Source organism: Phyllopteryx taeniolatus, chromosome 4 (assembly GCF_024500385.1).
Source record: "Phyllopteryx taeniolatus isolate TA_2022b chromosome 4, UOR_Ptae_1.2, whole genome shotgun sequence".
Lineage (NCBI taxonomy): Eukaryota > Metazoa > Chordata > Actinopteri > Syngnathiformes > Syngnathidae > Phyllopteryx > Phyllopteryx taeniolatus.
In genome coordinates this window covers 13,616,247-13,638,464 of record NC_084505.1, presented here as the reverse complement: position 1 = coordinate 13,638,464, position 22,218 = coordinate 13,616,247, and the positions used below count along the sequence as shown (strand labels likewise).

General features: G+C 40.2%; 1 protein-coding gene across 4 annotated transcripts; it reads right to left on the bottom strand.

The window, feature by feature from the left end:
* Window positions 1–820: 820 nt before the first annotated feature.
* On the bottom strand, window positions 821–18,099 carry LOC133476383 (choline transporter-like protein 2). 4 transcript variants are annotated; one of them, XM_061769686.1, is made up of 22 exons: window positions 17,884–18,099; window positions 15,115–15,163; window positions 14,964–15,037; window positions 14,122–14,206; window positions 12,394–12,478; window positions 12,215–12,325; window positions 11,836–11,902; window positions 11,626–11,752; window positions 10,820–10,903; window positions 10,596–10,708; window positions 10,335–10,466; window positions 10,155–10,254; window positions 7,079–7,171; window positions 6,879–6,966; window positions 6,543–6,805; window positions 6,384–6,478; window positions 5,762–5,865; window positions 5,619–5,692; window positions 5,144–5,214; window positions 4,988–5,076; window positions 4,453–4,537; window positions 821–1,133 (listed from the first exon to the last, which is right to left on the bottom strand). In XM_061769686.1, exons 1-22 carry the CDS (start codon window positions 17,903–17,905, stop codon window positions 976–978), a joined length of 2,169 nt encoding a protein of 722 aa, XP_061625670.1. In that variant the 5' UTR covers window positions 17,906–18,099; the 3' UTR covers window positions 821–975. The 4 variants fall into 4 exon arrangements, 3 of the variants coding, with proteins under 3 accessions (XP_061625670.1, XP_061625667.1, XP_061625669.1); XR_009788045.1 differs by lacking the exon at window positions 4,453–4,537 and having other exon boundaries at window positions 914–950; window positions 1,031–1,133; XM_061769683.1 differs by lacking the exon at window positions 821–1,133 and adding an exon at window positions 3,182–4,262.
* Between the last annotated feature and the right edge of the window lie 4,119 nt (window positions 18,100–22,218).

Below are 22,218 nucleotides of genomic sequence, written 5' to 3'. Positions count from 1 at the left end.
TCAGAATGCTGCAGGTCGGGTTCTGACGAGAACAAAGAGGTCAGACTGAGAACATATTACTCCAATTCTAAAGTCATTACACTGGCTCCCAGTCAGCTTTAGAATGGATTTTAAAGTTCGCCCACTGGTCTATAAATCACTAAATGGTTTAGGTCTTGACTACATGGAAAAAAATGCTAATGTATATAAACCCAGTAGGGCTCTGAGATCGACAGACTCATGTCAAACAGTGGAGCACAAAAGTCCAAAGCAAACATGGTGAAGCAGCATTTAGCTATTATGCTGCACACAAATGGAATAAGTTATTAACAGAAGTGATGTCAGCTCCAAGTGTGAATGTTTTTAAGTCCAGGTTAAAAACTTATTTTCCTCATGCTTTTTAGAGCATTTCCCCTTTTAAATGATCTTTCTTGCACTGTACGCTGTTTTAGTTGTATTTTTATTTTTTCCTTTGTTTTAAGTATTTATAAGCTGTATTTTGTCTTTGTTTTTAAATGCTTTAAATCATGTAAAGCACATTACCTTGTGTATGAACTGCGCTATATAAATAAATTTGCTTACTCTAATTTTCAGGTATCTGGACTATACTTGAGTATATTATTTTTCTGATGATTAACACCCTGCATTTGAAAACCTGTGGGACTACTATGATTTGTACTCCCTTGTCAAAGTAGACAACGGTTCTGATCTTGGGGTCTTAAAGCTGAAAAAAAAAGAAAAAGAAAAGGACAGTGGCCAATGTCACGATGCGATTTTAACTGGACCCAGAAGCAGGCGGAGGCTGAAGAAGTTCTGGAGAATGGTTTATTGAGAAGGGATTCGGAGTTGGATCCTGGAGGCATGCTGGCGGGTCGCCGAGACGGAGTGTGCGGCAGGTGCTTGTGTGAGCAAGTTGATGGCTTGACGGCTTGGTGGAAGAGGTCAGAAAAGTGGGGAACACGGAAAGAGCACTGAGGACAAGGAAGAACATGGAGATCAGAAATATTGCAAGGACTGGCGTAGCTTACGTATAAGCAGAGAGCCGGTGTACCACGGGTGAACTTTAATACTCTGGCAGTGGAGTCTTGGATCTGGCAGGCTTAAATGCTGGTGATGAAGGCTGATTGACAACTGGTATGCGGCCGAGGTGATCACTGGGAAGAGAGAGAGAGAGAGAGCGAGAGAGAGAGAGAGTGTAAGAGGGCGCAAAGCACCACCCAAGCTCCAACAACGGAAATGCCGGGCACAGCTTATGACAGCCAATAGAGGAATGTGAACCACGGAGCATTAACGGTGATGGCAACAGAATGGAGAAGCAAGATGATCCCCATCCATGGCCATATTGAAAGGTCCCCTTCCATCTGTTTTAATTTTATAATATTTGATGCCCTTTTATCGGGTTTGCATGATTTGGGTTGAAAATGCCCACAATGTCATTTTTCTAGCTGTTCTACTGGGTCTTTTTCGTCTGGCAGTTGAGACGGCTGGATTGTTCTTTCATAAAGTAGTGCTGTAGAGCTTTCCTCTGATTGGATTACTCATCTTCTCAATGTAAATATGGAAAACAACTTTGCTCTGATTGCCCATTGGTGATATAATCATGGCGTCAGACTCTTGTGGCTTTTGCATTTGTAACATTCAATCTCTTTGGCATGATGCACACTGCGCGATGCGGTCGAACCCGATTGGACTGGACAATCGCATAAAAATAGGAGTTGCCGACGCACCCTTGGACATTGAGCGTTTGGATATATAGCTGCCCTGAACAGCGAGCCTGTATACGTGTTTCATGGTGTATATACAGTATCTTCTACTATCACATTTATCACGTTTGGCAAGCCTTATGAGTTTATCGTCTTTTGCAGGATAGGTATCTTTTTAGTTGTAATCCTAAGCTAATTTATCAGATACCAAGCTGTTAAAACAAAGTACAAAGTGTAGTCTGGATGGTCGGTTGTCAATTCAGTCCTGATCAACCTGTCAGAATTGATCGATTCAGAGATTTTTTACCCCGGAGTCCAAGCACCATGCAAGTTAGTTGTGTACTTTCCAGCATGAGGCCCTCCCCCACAAAATAAACACTAAGCGCCCCTATTCCATGCAGTGGCCATTCGGCAGAATTACCATTTTCTCATCCATTAACTTGACCCATTCCTACCAGTATAGTGTGCAATTAGCTATTAAACCCCCACAAAATAAACACTAAGCGCCCCTATTCCATGCAGTGGCCATTCGGCAGAATTACCATTTTCTCATCCATTAACTTGACCCATTCCTACCAGTATAGTGTGCAATTAGCTATTAAAACTATGCACACAACTACTCAAAAAATACATCTTCCCTGAAGTGTAGGCTAGTGTCTCTGCCGTATGGCGCCACGCTCATTGTATTGCGAGGCAACGGTCAACTGGACGGAATCCACCATCCCGGGCCCCTTGCCAGCCCGACAGCGGCTTCAGTAGGAGGCCCAGCACAACAGCGTTAGGGTCATCAGCCTCAGTATCTGGCCGGATGTCACGGGGAGGGGAAATAAATTATCCAAGGGCTGTTGTGCTACTGTTGCCACTTATGGTCCACCCCGAGGCAGCCACAGAAGTGCATTGTCCCGTTGAAGCTCCAAGGGAAAATTGTCCCGGCAGCGTGGCTGATGGTCATTCTGCCGGCTCAGAGGCTGCTTCTCTGCAGCCCGTGAAGTGTGTGTGCAATGTCCGTCGCTGGTAATTTTCTCCCCGCTTAGGAGCCGTGAAAGCAAGCATGCATTTGCATTCGGTGACACGTGATTCTCTCAATTCTTGACCATTTTCAAGCCTGATTTCACATTGCAATTTTTTTTCATTCATTCATTCATTGTCCTGCTTGTCTTGGTCTGTTTGGTTCAAATACAATTTTTTTGTACTTTTGTAACCTCTGCAAAAAAAATTGTGAGTTTCTGGTGTAGAACTGCCTGCATTATACTCAATGTTGTTTCTAAAACTATTTCGTTTAAGTGTTCATGTGCTTATACCCTTCCCACATTGCCAATTTCCACCACTGAACAGAACACAATATTCTGTTGGTCTTGAAAGATCAAAAGCCCTGGCTATATGCGGGACTCTTTTAACAATCCCTAATCCCTGTCAATTCCAAGTTATCTGAGGAGCATTTGAGTTCTTGTGAGTATTCCACCTTTTAGTTGCTACCATGACTGACATGAACAGTTTTTCTTTAATTAAGAACAAAATCCAATAAATATGGAATGCCAGCATACATTTCACAAGGTGACAAAACTACAAAAGAATTAGTTTAGATTGCTTTAGAAGGCCATGCCAACATCATGCAGCACGTTAAGATGGATAAGGACAGAGAAAGGCAAGATGTCACAATGGCTGCATCATAGAGCTACAAATCACAGCACCTAATTAATGCAAGTCCAATATACCAAGGCAAATAGGTGGTAATACATGGTAAGGGTCTCTTTACAAGATTAAAGCCGAGAATATTGTAGACACGACTGCAGAAAGATCAAATATACAGGATATCAAATTTGCATGTAACCTTTTGACGTCAGCTGGTATTGTGAAAAATCATTTACAAAGATGCGTGTCAAACTGAAACGCAAACACAGATCAGAGAGGTTGTGTAGTGCATTAATTGAAAACCTACAGTATTTCAGTGACAGTGATCAGACACGGTAAGCACTTTCTCAACATGTCAAAACCAACACGGTTCTAAGACCAACACAACGGCATTTTTCAAGCCACATAAGACACACTGGGCCTCAGGATTTGAGGGACAACCTCCTCCAGTTCACAAATCTTACTGCCCAGTTTTTAAAGCCCACATAATCACTGAGGTTCTTTCATTCTCCAAGTAGCAGAAGCACCATGTTTTCCCTTGGATTCTTCTGCTTCTTTTCTACATTTTATTCTCTGTCTCGTCACTTGGAGGTGCTGCTGCCCCCACATTTTCCTCCTGCTTTAGCACCACTATCACCTCTGCTTCTTTCTCTTCGACCGCCTTGCCTTCACTGAGTGACTGCTCCTTGGTCTCCTTTGCTTCTACAGAATTGTCCTGTAGAGGCTCCTCTTCCTCGTTCCACTGCGAGACATCAGACTGCACCTTTAGTTCAACTCCGCCTTCTTCCAGTTGAAGAGTTTCCTCCTCCCCCATATCTTCTTGATTTGGAGAGTCTGCATCGTCTCCATCTCCCTCAGACCTATTTGCTAAGCCGATGAGATCATGCAGCTCGGGGGACATGAAGTAAGGCCTTCCAGGTGAGCCGTCATTTCTTTCCAAGTCCTCACCTTCAGTGAGTACGGTTTAATTGGGTTCAAGGAAAATAATGAAAATACATTGGAAAATAAAAATGAAGTCAAATTAAAGGGGAGAAAAAGATGAGGAGAGTCAGAAACAAAGCAAGAAACAAGAAGCTCAGTTTTAGATCTAGTACAATAAGGAATGAGACCATACCAATAAAAAGTACTCAGTACTCACAGAAGCAGAGGAAGAGCGTGTCCACACACATAGCGTACACACTGAAGAAGCCATGGGCAATGAGGTAGGCTCCAACTGTCATCGTCTAATTGGAGAATAAAAATCCTACCTCAAGCATTCTGCACCACTGATACTATTCAGAAAACCTATTAAAACAGTATTCAAACAAGCTGCTGGGACTTGCAGTACCAACGGTTTGTGTTATATTCTGACTTCTTGAAAAGGTTTTCAATAAAGTAGTACAGTACTTATTTCTTTGTTAGACAATGTTAGCAAATAATGCATTATCATTACTACTATCAGTGGTGCTGAAATGACATTTAGGAATGCTTCAACACATTAAAAAAAAAAAACTATTACTGGTACATACACTTTATTGTTTCTATGGGAAAAAAAGAACAAAAAAAGTATTCTCTGCTTTGAACAAAATACTAAAAATCCTCGATTGTCCGTCCTCACACTCATAACTGAAAAATGTTAAAGCTTTGGTAGATGTCTTTGCTGTGAATGCTCTTTATACAAATGTTTTTCTCACCAGTATTGGCACCCAGTAGTAGTTCAAAGAAGGATGGGTGTACTCAGCAGATTTGATTCTTCCAGTAAAGAAGAAGAAAGAGAAGATTCCTGTGCAGAAAGAAAGTTCGTACAACTACACGTTACATTTACTATACCTTTGTGAGCGATAGCTTACCAATAACTCCAACAATGAGCAGTTTCCCAAGGAGCAAGAGGAAGTCAGTCACTTTGTCCAAGACAGCCACCCTGTTTTGAAATAGGCACAATGCATGAGAGTAAATTGCCTTGATCCACTGTCTAAAAAACATCCATGTTAGGTTCACTGAAGACTCTAAAATTGTGCAAAGGTGTGAATGTTTGTCTATTATGTGCAGTGAGATTGACTGCAAATCAGTCCAAGTGTGCTCCACCACTTGTGCAAAGGCAGCTAGCTGGGTTAGGCTCCAGCTAACCCGCAACCCTAATAAGGAAAGGTCATATAGAAAATGGATGGATAAGAGCTGTATCAAAATGTACATTAGTTTTCTAATATTTTTATATTGGCAACAGAGCATTATAATACTTGCAAAGGCAGCATTTTAGAAGTCTCCAGTGAGTGCAAAAGTTTGTAAAATATAATATATGAAGTATATAATCTATTCATTTCCAACCTGACAATGTTCCTCAACAGAAGCATGAAGGCGTCTTGAGCTGATGTGCAGAAATTTTTCCCATAGATGGCAATCTTCAGACATAGTATCACAGTTTTAGTATAATGACAGCACTCAGGTTATCTGTACTTGCAGAAACTCACCATTATATAAGCATTTCTGTTCAGGAACTTGATGCATGTCTCCAGACACCAGAATAAACATTTCATGCAGTTCAGCAGGAATTTAGTATACTTGTTTTGAGCACCTGGAGGATAATCACCAAGGAAGCATTTTGGCTGGAGTAATTCATTGTTGCATTTTTTATATATATATATATATATACATATATATATATATATATATATATATATATATATATATATATATATACACACACACACACACACACACACACACACACACACACACACACACACACACATACTATGTTGCTATGACAAGTCAAACATGGGTCCATTGTGAAGAATGTATTGAGTGGGAATTTATCCCACGCAAGCTCCAAAAAAAAAGTTTACTTTGTGAAGCACTACATACAGTAACCAATTGTTATATAATACCGTATAAAACCAAATTCCCTTTTCCGTTAAGTAGTAGAATTTGGTTCAGTTTGGTACTTTTTGTCAAGTAGCGAAAATGTATTAAAATGACTACTTTTGGGCATTTTTCATTGGGGTGAAATTTTGCAGTCAGGAAACATGGCTGCTTACACTACATGTGCAAAAGTAGTTACATACTCAAGTGTCTAGTTGTTTTGAATCTTACCTTGCATCTTGTGATCCAGGTACTCCAGAAGAACCCTGATGATCTGGATCACAGACAGGATCAGCGAGCCAAACGCCACAGAGCCCGTGTGATACCTGACAAGGATGAAGAGTTAGCTATGTAAGTAAGCCCATCAACTTCACAAATCCATTTTCTCACCTGATGGCTCGGCCCAGGGAGGAGAAGACAGGGTAGCCGGGCAAATCGTCAGGCTTTTTAAAGGCCCAATAATATGAGGCAAAAGCGCCAGCCAGAGTGACCTGTCCCAGAGCCGTCACAAAGTTAGTGCACCAGAAAAAGAGGAAGACGTTGTAAAACTGGAATACGATGAGGTATTTGTGGTACAGGGACTCCCCGCCATAGAAGGCAAAGTTACACTCAGCATCAGGACACTCAGAAAGCACATCGGATGTGTTGAATGTCTGTAGAGATACAATATGTGAACATCATACAAGAAACATGAAGATGTGATGAGGCGCAGATTTAGTTCATCACCTTAGGATCACAGGTCTTGAGAAGGTATTTTGGACAGTCAGTGGGGGAGGACACTTTGTACACTTCCTTACTGGATGTGGCGAGATAACTGAATGGCAAAGATGTTAAGATGATGAAACCACAGTGTACAAAGAATCAGTCTTTGTATTACTATCTTTTGTCTGCATCATCCCTGATCATCATCTGAAGTGAAAGGATACACTGCAGTGACCGCCCAGTAAGCGATTACCACTGACAGGAGGAAAAAAGTCAGCAGTGGGTAAAATAATGCTGATGTCAGGTATCCAATAGCCCTGAAAAGAATTCAGAAAAAAAAAGAATAATGTAAAACAGGTGTGCGTAATATGCGTTTGGACGTGCATGGGGGAGGGGAGGGGCATGGTTGGCTGCATCCTACCTGCGCTTAGCGACCGCTATTCCCAACTGGAATAAACGAAGGACACATTGAACCACTTATTTGTTCACGTGTTGTATCTTATTTGCAATATAAGACTGAACAGTGTTTTCCGGTTCAGTCTCTCAGCCATGCCGCTGTCTCGATTTGTACATTACGCCACCAAACTGAAAAAAAGTGCTTACTTTGATCATTGGTTGTACATTATTAAAATGTGGTAAACTGGCGTAATTTCCGTTCTTTTCAAAAATAAAATTATTTTAAGTAAATTCTTCTGGTGTTTTTCATTGTAGTAGCAATAACATTGTCGATGGGCCCAATTCTTTCTCTTGTTAACTTATCAAGGTAAATTCCCTTCAGGTGTGCCAGTGTCCGTCAGCACGATTTGATAGAATTTTGGTCGTAGGCTATTTTCAGCTTTTGCACGTTAGTCCATTTTTAGTCAGAATCCTACGCACGTTTTGATAAGAACACTCCAGTTGCGATCAATTCAATGCCCTGAAAATGAAATGATGAATGAAGTTCACAGGCACGTTTTTTTGTTTGTTTAGGGTTTTACTTACATGATAGAACTAGTTTAAACTTTGACCTCAACAAATTGAAAAGTCTTAAAAAAGACACATTTTGATTGACAGTTGCTAAAAATACTAACATTTGGTATGCTAACATATAGCAAGATGGCAACTTGAGTAGAGAAAGCGCTGAGGCAGATTGATAAGGACTTTCGATGTGCCCTGTGGTCAGGTATCATTTTAAAGGTGATTAGCTCAAATGCTAACATGATAACTGTTGTCATGCTAACATACCAATACGGTAACCTGAGTGGAGAAGACACTGAGGCAGATTGATGAGCATTTTCATTCTGCCCCGTGATCAGTTACTATATTTTGAAAAGAGAATAGCTCAAATGCTAACATGCTGACAGTTGATAAGCTAACAATATTAGATACACATGGATAAAATTGTTGGTACCGCTCTGTAATGAAAGAAAAACCCAGAGGGGTCACAGAAATAACCTCAACCTGATTAAAAATTGAATGAAAATTAAGCAATCAAAATCAGAAATTGCTCTCTAATTGTGGTTCAACAGAATTCTTTAAAAGAACCAACTCATGAAACAGGCCTGGACAAAAATGATGGTACCCTTAACTAGGTATGTTACTAAAATTTTCAAAATACCTTTACATCAAAATAGATGACATATTGTATAATAAAAAAAGAGCCCTCGTTTATAAAAAAATAGGATAAGGATTAAGGATTTTATATCATTTTGTCGAAATCTTTCCAAGATTTTCTGGCCAGAAATGAAGGTAAATCATTCAGAAATGTAAAACCGACACCCTGACTCTTTGGTAGAAAAATGCCCAGATGTTTCTCATTTGAGACGGAAACGTCTGCTCGAGCCTTCTGAGCATTTCATTTTGATGATCAAACAGAGTAAACATGATCACCAGAATTACTTCAAACTTCACAGAAAAAAAAAAGTAAATTGCCACCATATAGTTTTGTATCGTTACCAAATCTTACTAGCATGTGATTTTCGAGGCCGAAATCAGGGAGTATTTTAAATTTTCTCAGAACCACAGAAAATCTCAATGAATTGAAAAATTTCCCAACAACGTAATTTGAAAATAACAAGTATTAACTTGCGCGATGCAATGAGAAAACGCAATTTTGGTTGACCTTCGCTAAATTCAGGTACCCTATTTCTGGGTACAAAAAAAATAAAGAAAATAGCAGCCGTTTTTCTACGTTTCTACGTTTTTAGTAACATATCCACCTTAACTTAATATTTTGTTTCACAACCTTTTGAGGGCTCCCTGCGACTAACTGGCTACCAATTCAGGGTGTAGTCCGCCTTTCGCCCGGAGTCAGCTGAGATAGGCTCCAGCGCCCCACGACCCTGGGCAGGATAAGCGGTACTGAAGATCTATGTATGGATGGAACCTTTTGAGGCAATCACTACAATCAAATGATTTTTATAACTTTCAATGAGACTTCAGGACCTCTCTGCAAGTATTTTGGCCCACTCATGAGCAAACTGGTCCAGTAGTCTCAGGTTTGAGAGGGGCTTTCTCCAGACGACATGTTTCAGCTCTTTCCACAGATGTACAACCCCAATTCCAATGAAGTTGGGATGTTGTGTTAAACATAAATAAAAACAGAATACAATAATTTATCATAGATCAAGAGTGTAGCTCGTTGAATGACCACTTGCGACAGCCAGCAGCGGATGTTAGTGGCAGTGTTTGCTCTACAGCAGGTCCATAATTATGTTATCCTGATTATAAATATGTTTCGCTTGGCTGAGGGTTCAATTTGACACTAACATCAACACTGTAATGGAGGTATTCAAGTATTATTGTAGTGTCAAGTGGTGTTGAAATAAATTGGTTTTAGACACTGTTGTTTCTTCCAAGTCACCATCAGCCACTCAAACACCGTTCTCACTTTAAAGTATTACCTTATCCGCAATTCTTATTTTGGACAGATTGTGTATGTACTGTGGGTATTTTGTGCATTATTTTGCTATTTGCTATAGTACAAGAGTTAAACTAGGAGGCAGCCTTAAATTTCTTCTTTAACATTGAAGTTGACTTTGATTATGCTTGTTACACCAAGAGATGTTTCTAATATTTCCATTGCCTTATTTAGCAACATGAGAAGCGAACAATATTAGACAAAGCTCCCAGACTGTATTATAACCATACTTACCACTAAAACCATGATAATTTAATTACTCTCCGAAAGTCAAAACTGAGTGTTAACATAGTGATGGTTAGTGGTTCCAAGACGTAACTGGTCAACTTTGTGTAAATGGATGGATGAATATAAAAATAGTGTCGTAAAATTGCAACATGTAATAGAGAAATGAGGCTGACCTGCTGGACTCTTTAATGAGGGCAATAGCAATTAGGATCCTCTTCCTGAGGAAGATGAGAAGCACGATGATGAGGAACTCCACACTGGCGAGGGTGATTGCTGCAAAAGTGGCAGGAATTAAAATAGACTCAACTCACTATTTAGGTGAGTGAGTGTGTGCGGAGCATTTTGGAGCATACTGAATGCCAGCCAGGTTTGTCTGATCTCAAGGTAGATCGAGATGTCGGTCTGCACGCCCAGATCACTGATCGTCGCATCAGCACCAGGGTCTCCAATCAGATTTTCATACTCAAGGTAACAATGTAAAGTACCTAAGAACACACCCAATATTTAGTCCCTTTCAATGTTCCCTGTGCTACATAAAAGTGTAACCATGGTAACTGAGGTGCATATGCTGTTTGAAGCCACATTCTCTACAGGCAAGGCATAAGGAGATTTACCGTATGCTATGACAATAAGGACCAGGACAATCATGACCCAAACCATGATGCCTGCCAGGAAGCGCAGCAAGACTATGAAGAGCCAGCTGATAAGCATGGCTACTAGCAGACCTCTAGAGATGGTAAAGCAAAGCGAACAAATATGAGGGTCACGGTAAACCACATTTGCATTTAAAAATGCAGCCCAACAGAATTTTCTTTGTGTATAATTCACATGTTCTTACATCATTATATAGTGCCACGACTGAGTGTAGTCCTCAAAGATTTTCATGGCCGAATGGCGAGCTTCAAGAACCATGTTGGACTTCCTGTAACAAAACCAAATTAATTCCAATTAAATTACATTTTAAAACCGGTTGCACAGTGTAAAGTAGATTTAGCACTATGTTAATGGTTGTAGTTTCTTGGGAACTGACCACTTCTGACAGAGGCACAGAGCATTTTTTTCCTCTTTTTTTTTTTAAACACAATCTTTTTTTTAAAAACAATATAGTTTTTATTTCACCAAAATCGTTCATGAAATTCTCGTCACAGTGGCAGACACAGCACCATACTGGCGCTAATGTCAGACGCTGGATTTCCACCCCCCCCCCCCCCAGTATCCGGAATAATCGGTGTTACGAATGAGTGATTTCTGTAACAAAATACGGACGTAACATTTGACAGCTTAGCTTTACACTATTCTTAGTGTAGTTTGTTACATGAGTTGTTGTTATAGTTAGGGTTAGGTTTCAATTGTACCTGGAACATACCTGAATGTGATTGGATGAATGTGTCAGGGGGGGGGAGGGGGACTTTTGAGCCATATTGGAGCAGACACAGGGAGAGATTGAGTGAGGAAGCCTTTGCACAGCATTTTTATTTTATTTTTTTACATTGACGCGCACAGCGAGTTGAGAAAATATCAACTACATCATCCATTAATCAACGTCGACTTGACTATTACCACATTTGCATACACTACAAAACAAATCTGAGGTTGTTCAACCCCCAAGCATGTGATACTTTAAAAACCTTGATTGGAACTCACTTGGTAGCATCAAGTACATCTTCGGCTTCAACGGTTTTTCCCTCGCTAGTTTCAATAATGGTCTCATTGCCCACCGTCACGACGCCTCCCTTTTGTCTTGACAGAGATGGAAGGCAGCGGCGCGTGACTGCAAAAGGGGCGCATAACAAAAATTGTTTTGTGACAACACTTGTTTAAGCATTCCTAAGATGAGACATGCCTCTCACTTACAGGCTCTGCTGGGCATGAGCATGTAAGGGCACGTGCCTTTCTTCCAGATGTCAGCAGTGGCATCAGCCTGAATGGAAAAAAATAGATAGCCCTTGAATGAATTTTGAAACGATATTTAATACACAGAATCAGTTTATCAAAAATATCAAAACTGTGTGTAAATACTGAGAAAGGCATGTCATGGTAACGACTAGATCTAATAATGCGAATGTGCTCCCTTGGGGCTGTTATCACAATAGCCATTACATTAAAGCTCACTTCACAAACAAACCACACATAGATCTTTAACCAAGTATGAACCAAGTATAATTTCGTTGTACATCGCAATGCAATGGAAATAAATGTAATGCACAACGCAATGTTTAAGTGCATGTTGTACCTGAGAGAATCCTTCCTTGCAATACTTTTCGTAATAGACACGGTCTTCTTTTTTACTATTCTTGAGTTTGTCCAAAGTGAGATGTTTGTGAGGACATTTTTCTACACATATCTGGAACAGGTGACATAACGGTTAGAAAACAATTATAACAATTAAAAAAGAAGTCTCTTGTAGCTGACCTGTGTGGTGGGACACTGGAGCTCAACTAGCACTAACGGACTGGCACACTTCAGGATATTGAAGTAAAACAGAAGAGGCTTGTTCCTATATGAAAAGAGAGGACATCAACATACAACCGTTGTGTTAAAAATAAATAAAAACAGAATACAATGATTTGCAAATCATTTTCAACCTATATTTAATTGAATACATTACAAAGACAAGATATTTAATGTTAAAACTGATAAACTTTATTGTTTTTAGCAAATAATCATTAACTTAGAATTTTATGGCTGCAACACATTCCAAATAAGCTGGGACACGTGGCAAAAAAGACTTGAGAAAGTTGAGGAATGCTCATCAAACACCTGTTTGGAACATCCCACAGGTGAACAGGCTAATTGGGAACAGGTGGGTGCCATGATTGGGTATAAAAGGCGCTTCCCTGAATTGCTCAGTCATTCACAAGCAAAGATGGGGCGAGGTTAACCTCTTTGTGAACAAGTGCGTGAGAAAATAGTCAAACAGTTTAAAGACAATGTTCCTCAACGTCATCATCATCTACGGTCCATATCATCATCAATAGGTTCAGAGAATCTGGAGAAATCACTGCATGTAAGCGGCAAGGCCGAAAACCAACATTAAATGCCCGTGACCTTTGATCCCTCAGGCGGCACTGCATCAAAAACTGACATCAATGTGTAAAGGATATCACCACATGGGCTCAGGAACACTTCAGAAAACCAATGTCAGTAAATACAGTTCGGCGTTACATCCGTAAGTGCAACTTGAAACTCTACTATGCAAATCAAAAGCCATTTATCAACAACACCCAGAAATGCCGCCGGCTTCTCTGGGCCCGAGCTCATCTAAAATGGTCTGATGAAAAGTGTTCTGTAGTCCGACAAGTCCACATTTCAAACTGTTTTTGGAAATTGTGGACGTCGTGTCCTCCGGGCCAAAGAGGAAAAGAACCCCTGTTCTTTTATGTTATGGACTGTTATGGACGCAAAGTTCAAACGCCATCATCTGTGATAGTATGGGGATGTGTTAGTGCCATTGGCATGGGTAACTTACACATCTGTGAAGGCACCGTTAATGCTGAAAGGTACATACAGGTTTTGGAGAAACATATGCTGCCATCCAAGCAATGTCTTTTTCATGGACGCCGCTGCTTATTTCAGCAAGACAATGCCAAACCACATTCTGCACGTGTTACAACAGCGTGGCTTCGTAGTAACAGAGTGCGGGTACTAGACTGGCCTGCCTGCAGTCCAGACTGTCTTCCATTGAAAATGTGTGGCGCATTATGAAGCGTAAAATATGACAACGGAGACCCCGGACTGTTGAACAGCTGAAGCTGTACATCAAGCAAGAATGGGAAAGAATTCCACCTACAAAGCTTCAACAATTAGTGTCCTCAGTTCCCAACCGTTTATTGAACGTTGTTAAAAGAAAAGGTAGTGTAACACAGTGGTAAACATGACCCTGTCCCAGCTTTTTTGGAATGTGTTGCAGCCATAAAATTCCAAGTTAATGACTATTTGCTAAAAACAATAAAGTTTATCAGTTTGAACATTAAATATCTTGTCTTTGTATTGTATTCAATTAAATATAGGTCGAACATGATTTGCAAATCATTTTATTCTGTTTTTATTTATGTTTAACACATCCCAACTTCATTGGAATTGGGGTTGTACATTATTTACTGCACCATTACATTATGCTATTAATGCCCAATGACTCACTCTTGGGCTGTTCCTTTTTGCCCACAGAAGTTCCCTCTGCTGTCTGTGGGATGGAGGATTTTTCGGGGATCACCCTGAGACCAGGCTTTATGGAAAGACAAATACAATTATTATTCAGAACAAATTAGGACGTACAGAAACATACACTAGTAAGTTCTATTCATTCCAACACGTGTATCACACTTTACTGTTCACATTAGGAACACTTCCAGATCAAAATCCAAACCAAGTCATAGCAATTTCAACAATCTCGCCTATTTGTGATTGACACTGACAGAGACTTAATCATTTAACAATATGTTTATTATGGGGTATGGGTTCGGTATCCGGCCAGTGCCCAAAATCCCAGCTACTGCCATTCCCAGGATAAACAAAGGGTGGATTGCGTCCAGAATCCGGGGTAAAACTTGTGCCAAACAAATCATACAAATGACTCGTTGTGGCAGTCCCTAATGGTCGCAGCAACAACTATGCTGTGGTGTAGAACTGTACTGCATAGAGCTGTTTCTAACACTATATCTTGCTTACTTTATGTAGTTACATGAGAGGGTCAATACATTAGGCACAAGTCAGTGCAGTTTTACACCATTGAAAACACCCACAACTCTGGAAATTTTAATCTTTGTAAAGGTAGAACCTGTGATACAGCTCTTGTATTGGATTTCACTAGGATACGCTGGTGCGACTAATTGGATGTTGTTTTGCACTGAATATGGACTGTGATTATAAACTCTGGAAGTAAGATGAAACATGGCAACAGGAGTCATATAGGAAAAAGGCAAGAATGTCACAATAGTGTTGAGCCAACTTTATATATCGCATTAATAACTCATCATTCTTACCGATAATTCCCACAACAAAGTAGCCCAACAAAGCAACGATGAAGAGAAAACAGCAGATCATATCCGTGCATCCCCTGAGAACAAGAGAGAATGTCGTTAATAGTTGTTTTTAAATAAAATGCGGACGCACTGATTGAAAGTGACATTATACCTGTTGTGAAGCGGCCCCTTGAAGTTTGGGTCAAACTGCCTAACCTCTCCTAAAATTGAAAGAAAACACGCTCATCACTGTCTCATGTTTACACTGGAAAGTGGGATTGTTGACTTCCACTTCAAAATTTGCAACAGTTATATTAGTTACTGTTAATTGCCCATAGGTGTGAATGTGAGTGGTAATGTTTTTTTTGTGCCCTGTGACTGACTGAATCTCTAACACAAACTGTTGCAAAGTGTACAACAATACGTTTGCACACCTGCAATCGGTCACTAATCTGCGTGGGTTGCAGTTCAAGTATTTTATTTACATCATTCAATCACATTTACACAAAATACAGTGTACAGTTTTTTTGTCAAGCCCTTCTCTATGGAATCCAATCATAACGTGGGGTGAAAAAAGGAAGCGAGCTAACTTTGCAGCTCATGAAAGCGGCCCTCCACTCGCCCCCACAACAACTTTCTACCAGCACGCCATTATTAGGTATGTTACTAAAAAATTCAAGCCACTTGTATAAAAAAAAAAGACTCCAAGTGCCGGAAATCCAGTGGAACGAAGTGTAAAGAGAATGGCGGCCGGTTTTCTGGATTTAGTAACATGCCTACCATTATCACCCCTCCCATGAACCAGCGAGTTAAAGTCTTTTGTTTAACGGACAACCAGCTTTAATGTACAACCCCTCCCCCCATTTGTCCGTTAAATCAAGGTAGGTATGCTACTAAATCTAGAAAAACGGCCGCCATTTTCTTTCCATTTCGCTGTGACGGATTTCGGGCACGTGGATAAAGCAGAGGTCCACCAAAATCATGTTTCCTGCAAGATTATCGTTCTTTTCAGATTACGTTGTTGGGAAATCCCTTTACTACCTCTTTTTTGAAATTTGCAATTCAGGTGAGTTTCTGTACTTCTGACAAAGAGGAAAAGGTTCCTTGATTTCGGCTTCCAAAATCACACGTTCATAGGATTCGGACACGATAGAAAACTATATGGATGTGATTCACTCGTATTATTTTCCAAGTCAATTCTGACGATACGCTTGCTCGGAGTTTGACCTGGAAAATGAGATGGCTCGAGCGGATGCCATTGAAAAATCTGAAGAGTCAAGGTTTCGGTCACAAATTTCCTAATGATTTACGTTGTTCTGGGCAAGAAAATTTGGGCCAATTTGTGACGTAAAAAGTGTCTTAGAATCCTTAATACTTACCTTATTCTTACAAACTAATGCTCAATTTATGTTTATCCCTCTTCTATGATAATATCTATTTTGATATACAGATATTTTGAAAATGTTAGTAAAATACCTAATCAAGGTTCCACTGTACATCAAAAACCAGAATTATTGGCAGCAGTCCAATAAGCACGATCACAGAGAAAAAACAATTTTCTTATATAATATATATAATAATCGTAGTGTTATGCTGCATCCACTGTGCAAGTCCATATAGAGTGGTACCTTGAGATTTGCACCAGCATTACCACATATACTGGTAACATTTTATTGCTCAGTGACTGTGTTTTTATGTTTTATGTCTCAAACGTATTCTCTGTCAATTGACTATTGTCGTACTAGAGCAGCTCCAACTACCGGAGACAAATTCCTCGTGTTTTTGACATACTTGGCAAATAAAGATGATTTTGATTCTGACCATGACCATGCTTTTATCTAAAAAAAAAAAAACCTCATATCTCAAAACATATTTCCCCATTAAAATGAATGGAAATGCAATTAATCTGTTCCAATCCTCCGAAAGACGCCACAATTTTTTAAAACGTTTTTAAAAAAGACAACTTGCAATACATTTTAAAATATAGTCATAATAACATTATAGAAGAGAATGTAAATATATTAACTAGTTTTATGAAGTGTAATCAAGCCAAAAGTCTCACACATGCAAACAAACTCAAGTTTCATTTGCGTGCCTGTACCTTTAAATGCACTGTGTGTGTGTGTGTGTGTGTGTGTGTGTGTGTGTGTGTGTGTGTGTGTGTGTGTCCCTCTCACAGAAACTTGCACTGAATAGCGAGTCTGGGTCGAGTACTTTGGTGTTGGGCCATGACCAAATTCTGGAAAGTACCCTTATGTATTTTGAGCTAACTTTTTAGACCTTGAAAAAGGCCATTTGGTGAATGACCCAAAATAGGGCTAGCATTGCCACTAATAAAAATAATAATAATAATAATAATAATAACAACAACACGCCCTATCTTGGCATAAAATACACATCGTATGAGATACACTGGGCAAAGATTCTGCTATTCAATTAGCTTGTGATAGCTCCTAGTGCCTAATTAGCTTATTAGCTAACAGCTACGCAGTATGCACTATTACAAGCCCCTACTCAAGTTTGGGGTGGCAAGTCAAAGCAAAACCTCGGCAATCGACGGCTCGTATCTCGAAAACTGCATAAGTCAGGTCACTCGTATCTCGAGGTACCACTGTATAGACAATATTCGCAGAAAACAAAGGGGTTCTTTTGCCAAACTGTCGTGCCTAGCAACACACAAAATGGCTCCCTTAGTAGTCCCTGTGCTGATTGCACCAGACAGGCACCATGGCAACATCTTCACCAAAGCACAGGAGACACATCAGCCCAGCCTACTGTGCCACCTATGTATAACAAAAGGAATCAGTAGCACAAGTTACCGCATTAACAAGATTCTGACTGTCCCACCAGTCACATGAATGTACCTTATCTGCCAATAACGTTAAATTATCATCAACAAGGTCCAGTACTCGTACACACAAAAGCAAATGCACAGCTATACCTCGTTTTTTGAACTGTAACATGATGTCATCAGTTCTCTTCCACTTAGTGACTTGAACGCTGTCGCACTTCCTTCTTGTGCTGTGTTGGGCAGGTGTATCTGCTTGTGTGTTTCATGTGTGAGGGCTCACTTCTGGGACCTCACACTCTTCACTTTGTCCTTTCACTGTCAAATAAGCACATGCACTCCCCTTTCCTTTGAAGGATATGTCCAACGAATTTCGGCATAAACAGTAGTGCTGAGGCAAGGGCTTTTGTCTTACTTGCTCCATGAGGGGAATAAAGGTCTTTATTGAGGTGATTGGTCACAAAGCAAAACGTATTTTACTGAGATGTTGTCATGTCAAGGCCACTAACATATCATAAACACTTGTGACTGTTTACTCTCATCATATAGGTCTGATGACAGTGTACGTTGATGATGATTAGCTCACCTCAGACATCTATTTGTCACATGTGAGTGACACTCAACCCCTTTTCATAAACTTCTATTTATCACCTTGATGTAAAAAGGAGTCCACTGAAAATTATCTGGAAGTCAAAGCAATGCATTGTTTAAAATGATTAGCAGTTAGGACATCTCTAACAGTACTCCACCAACAACTCTCAAACTTATAATAAACTACCTACACAAGTAACAAAGACTGTTAGGGACTTTTAAGAGCTTGATTATGAATGTTTGAGAGATATTAACCGAGACTTTGCACGGAGCAGATCAGCTAAATTGGATTGACTGATATTTTGGATTTTGATGCAAATTTTGTGATCGGATGTAATGTCTTCATTCACCAATGTATCCGCGAGTTAAGACATCACAGCCGACACAATCTTGTTTACTCCGGGGACATTGTTTTGCACAGCCGTCGTGTATGTTTGGATCAAAAAGCTAGTTGTGTTAATGCATTTCCGCCCTTGAGGCACATGCACAGTGGTGGTAATCCGGGTCAGTCGTGATGTAACCTTTGAGAAATAACTTGCCTTTCGCGGCAGCATGACAGTGATGCACGACCATCTAAAGCCTGCCGCACACTGCGGTCGAACCTGATTGGACCAAACCATCGTATAAAAATAAGAATTGCCAATGCAGCCCCACAACAATGTGCGATTAAATATATGGACGCTGTGAATAGCGAGCCTGTATAGGCGTTTGATGTTGTATAGAGAGAATAATGTACTTTATCACATTTATGAAACCATAAAAAGAGTAATAGTTAAGGAAAATTGGGTTGCTCAAGAGAGGACGTGGGAGGGAATAAAAGTGAGAGTTTGGATATTTTAGAAGAGTCTCGCTGACTCCATTCATTTCAACGTACCCAGCGAGGTATGTACCAATCATGTACAACGTACATTTTGGTCACAATGGTTTGCTTTTTCACCTACAGGTACATTATAAATTTTGAGTATAGTTAAGTATTGATGTAAAACACAATTATTTGAAGCTTTATATACTATTTATATGGCTTGAGGCGGCGCGGCTCGCTGCAAACACGGAAATGTAATTTCAGCATGAGGGAAAGCTTATGTGCATTTTGATTGGCTGTAAATTGCAACGGTGTGCACTGGTGATTCAAATTTCTAATCACAGTAACACCAATGGCAGACTGATCGGCCATTCATGAAAACAGTTGCCAAACCCTGCACAGTGCATGACTGTTTAATCGGGTTCGGCTGTGTCACACGGTGTGCGGCAGCCTTAAAACGGAAGCTTGTTGTGGTCAATTCAATTTCTGACAAAGAGGCAGTCATCTCGGTAAGCTATTTGGCTAGTTAGCTGCTAATATTGACGTCAACGTTAGCGAGCTGCTTGTTTGTAGCTGTAAACTTGAACATTAGCTGTAATCTTTAACATTAGCGTAAGGCTAACAATGTTGAATTCATTAGCGTTAGGACACAGGTTATGTGTTTAATGTAATGTTATAACAGGTATGAATAGAAAACTAGATAGCTGTAGCATGCTGGCTAAGCGACGTGCCTACATGGCGGATAGATATAGTATATTGCTCCATCTTATGATTGGATGATTTATTTTTATTTTTTTTAAACTTTACTCAAATCAACTTTAGAATAAGTCTGTAACATAGCAAAATATGGGAAAAGTTAAGGGGTGTGAATATTTTCTGGTGGCACTGTATGTGCAATATATCTTAATTGAATTACTAAGTAAAGGCTTTTTTATTTTCTATATTTAAGCACAGTGTTAACATTCCAACTGTGCATAATGTTACAGTGATTTACAATATTAAATATACTTTTTAGGAATAAAACCTGTGCCTCATTTTATGCTACTGTATTTCAGTGTTGGTCATTACGGTTATTAGTATTTTTTTCCCCTGGTATTGGGGTAAAACATTTGAGAAGTACTGGCCGAGAGGATGTAAAATACAAATATTTTGGTACACAGTATTTTCATATGTAAAAATGTGTCTTAAAGTTGTTGTTTGGTATGGATTATTATTGTTTATTGTCTTCTCCCTTATTGAGAAGTGGAGCCTGACAGTCTTCTTCTGACAGTCTTCTCCCCTCTCTCAAGAGTGAGAACATGAGTGAGAACAGAACATCAGTCTACTCGTATGAGCTGATACAGGCATCTTAAGGGGTACAGTACTAAAATTTATATTTTGCTGTTTTTGTTCATGGCCTAAAACGCCCAGTACTGAACAAGGTTATTAGAAATAAATATTTTAAAAAGCTTGGAAATGTTTGAAAGTTTCACATATTATCCAAACTTACCACCCCGGTGTGCTTGGCCATGGTGACATTGGCAACGTACAGCACTCATAAGTGAGTCGCTTTCATGAGCCGCAAGGAATTAGTGTGCTTCCTAGTTCCAAATCCGTTGCCAAAGGCTTGAAAAAAAAACTGTTACTGTACCAAAAACGGCACGTTCCAGACCCCATTGTATTCCTCAGAGTTAACACTGCCGCTATGCCGCTCTCTCTCTTGCTGCGCTCTACGGCACAATAGGCAATAGATTTAACCATCATGACATGGCCGCCACGTCAATGCCCCACATTCAACATGGCCGCTACGTATGCACGTCTCATCATATTGTATATCTGTGACCCGGAAATACGTCAGTCCCATTATCGACCTGCATTGCGTCACAGTGCCAGTCAACAAACGCAGCCAATTCTGGAACTAACAGACTTTTTCAACAGCAGTTTAAGTAACTAGTGGAAACTATTTTTGGACACATTGCTCAGTCCTGACGGTCCATTTTATCTGATATCCTTTATATCGGGGTCTGTTTTATCAAGGTTCGACTGTATTTTTTATTATCTGCAAGGAAAAGTTATTTATTTCTTTGTTATACTTCATTCAGGCCAACTGGTTAGCACATCAGCCTCACAGTTCTGGGGACCGGGGTTTAAATCCCGGCCCCGCCTGTGTGGAGTTTGCATGTTCTCCACGTGCCAGCGTGGGTTTTCTCCGGGCACTCCGGTTTCCTCCCACATCTCAAAAACATGCGTGGTAGGTTTATTGAAGACTCTAAATGGGCCGTAGGTGTGAATGTGACTGCGAAGGGTTGTTTGTTTCTATGTGCCCTGTGATTGGCTGGCGAACAGTTCAGGGTGTACCCCGCCTCCCGCCCAAAGATAGCAGGGATAGGCACCAGCAGTCCGCGACCCTAGTGAAGATAAGCAGTAAAGAACATGGATGGAGGGATGTATGGATGGATATTTCATTCATTCATTCATCTTCCATGAATGCGCTTAACAAGGCCTCACATTCACACCCACATTCTTAAACCAATGGGCGACTGCTGCCATGCGAGAGGCGCTGCCAGTCCCACTGAGCGCAAATTGGGGTTTGGTGTTTTTCAATTTCTGTCATCCATGTCTTGGTGGCCCTTGCTTTGTCCACTAATCCACAGACATGTTGGAACAGGAAGGGGTAATGCCCAAATTGTTTGACTGTCCAAAATCTGTTGGTGTGCTGAAGCATTCACAGTTCCTTTTACTAGATCTCTGGGGTGAATATTTTGCACATTTCTCACTTTGTGGGAACAGTTTGGAGATGCTCCCTTCCTGTTCCAACATGACTGTGCATCAGTGCACAAATTAAGGTTAATAAAGACACCGATGAAAGCGTTTGATGTGGATGAACTTGACTGGCCTGCACAATCCTAACCTCAACACTATATAGAACACTTTTGGATGAATTACTGCGGAGACTGAGAGCCAGGCCTTCTCGTCCAACATCAGTGTGTAACCTCACAAATCTGCTTCTAGAAAAAGGGTCAAAAATTCCCATAATCACACTCCTAAACCTTGTGGAAAGGCTTTCCAGAAGAGTTGAAGATGTTATAATTGCAGAGGGTGGACTGAGGTCATAT

Coding starts and splice junctions, on each gene's coding strand:
- LOC133476383 (XM_061769683.1), bottom strand. CDS start 17,905: ATGTTACAGTTCAAAAAACGAG. Junction 10,709..10,819: donor TCGTGGCACTATATAATGAT/GTAAGAACATGT, acceptor TACCATCTCTAG/AGGTCTGCTAGTAGCCATGC. Junction 5,866..6,383: donor CCTGGATCACAAGATGCAAG/GTAAGATTCAAA, acceptor ATTATCCTCCAG/GTGCTCAAAACAAGTATACT.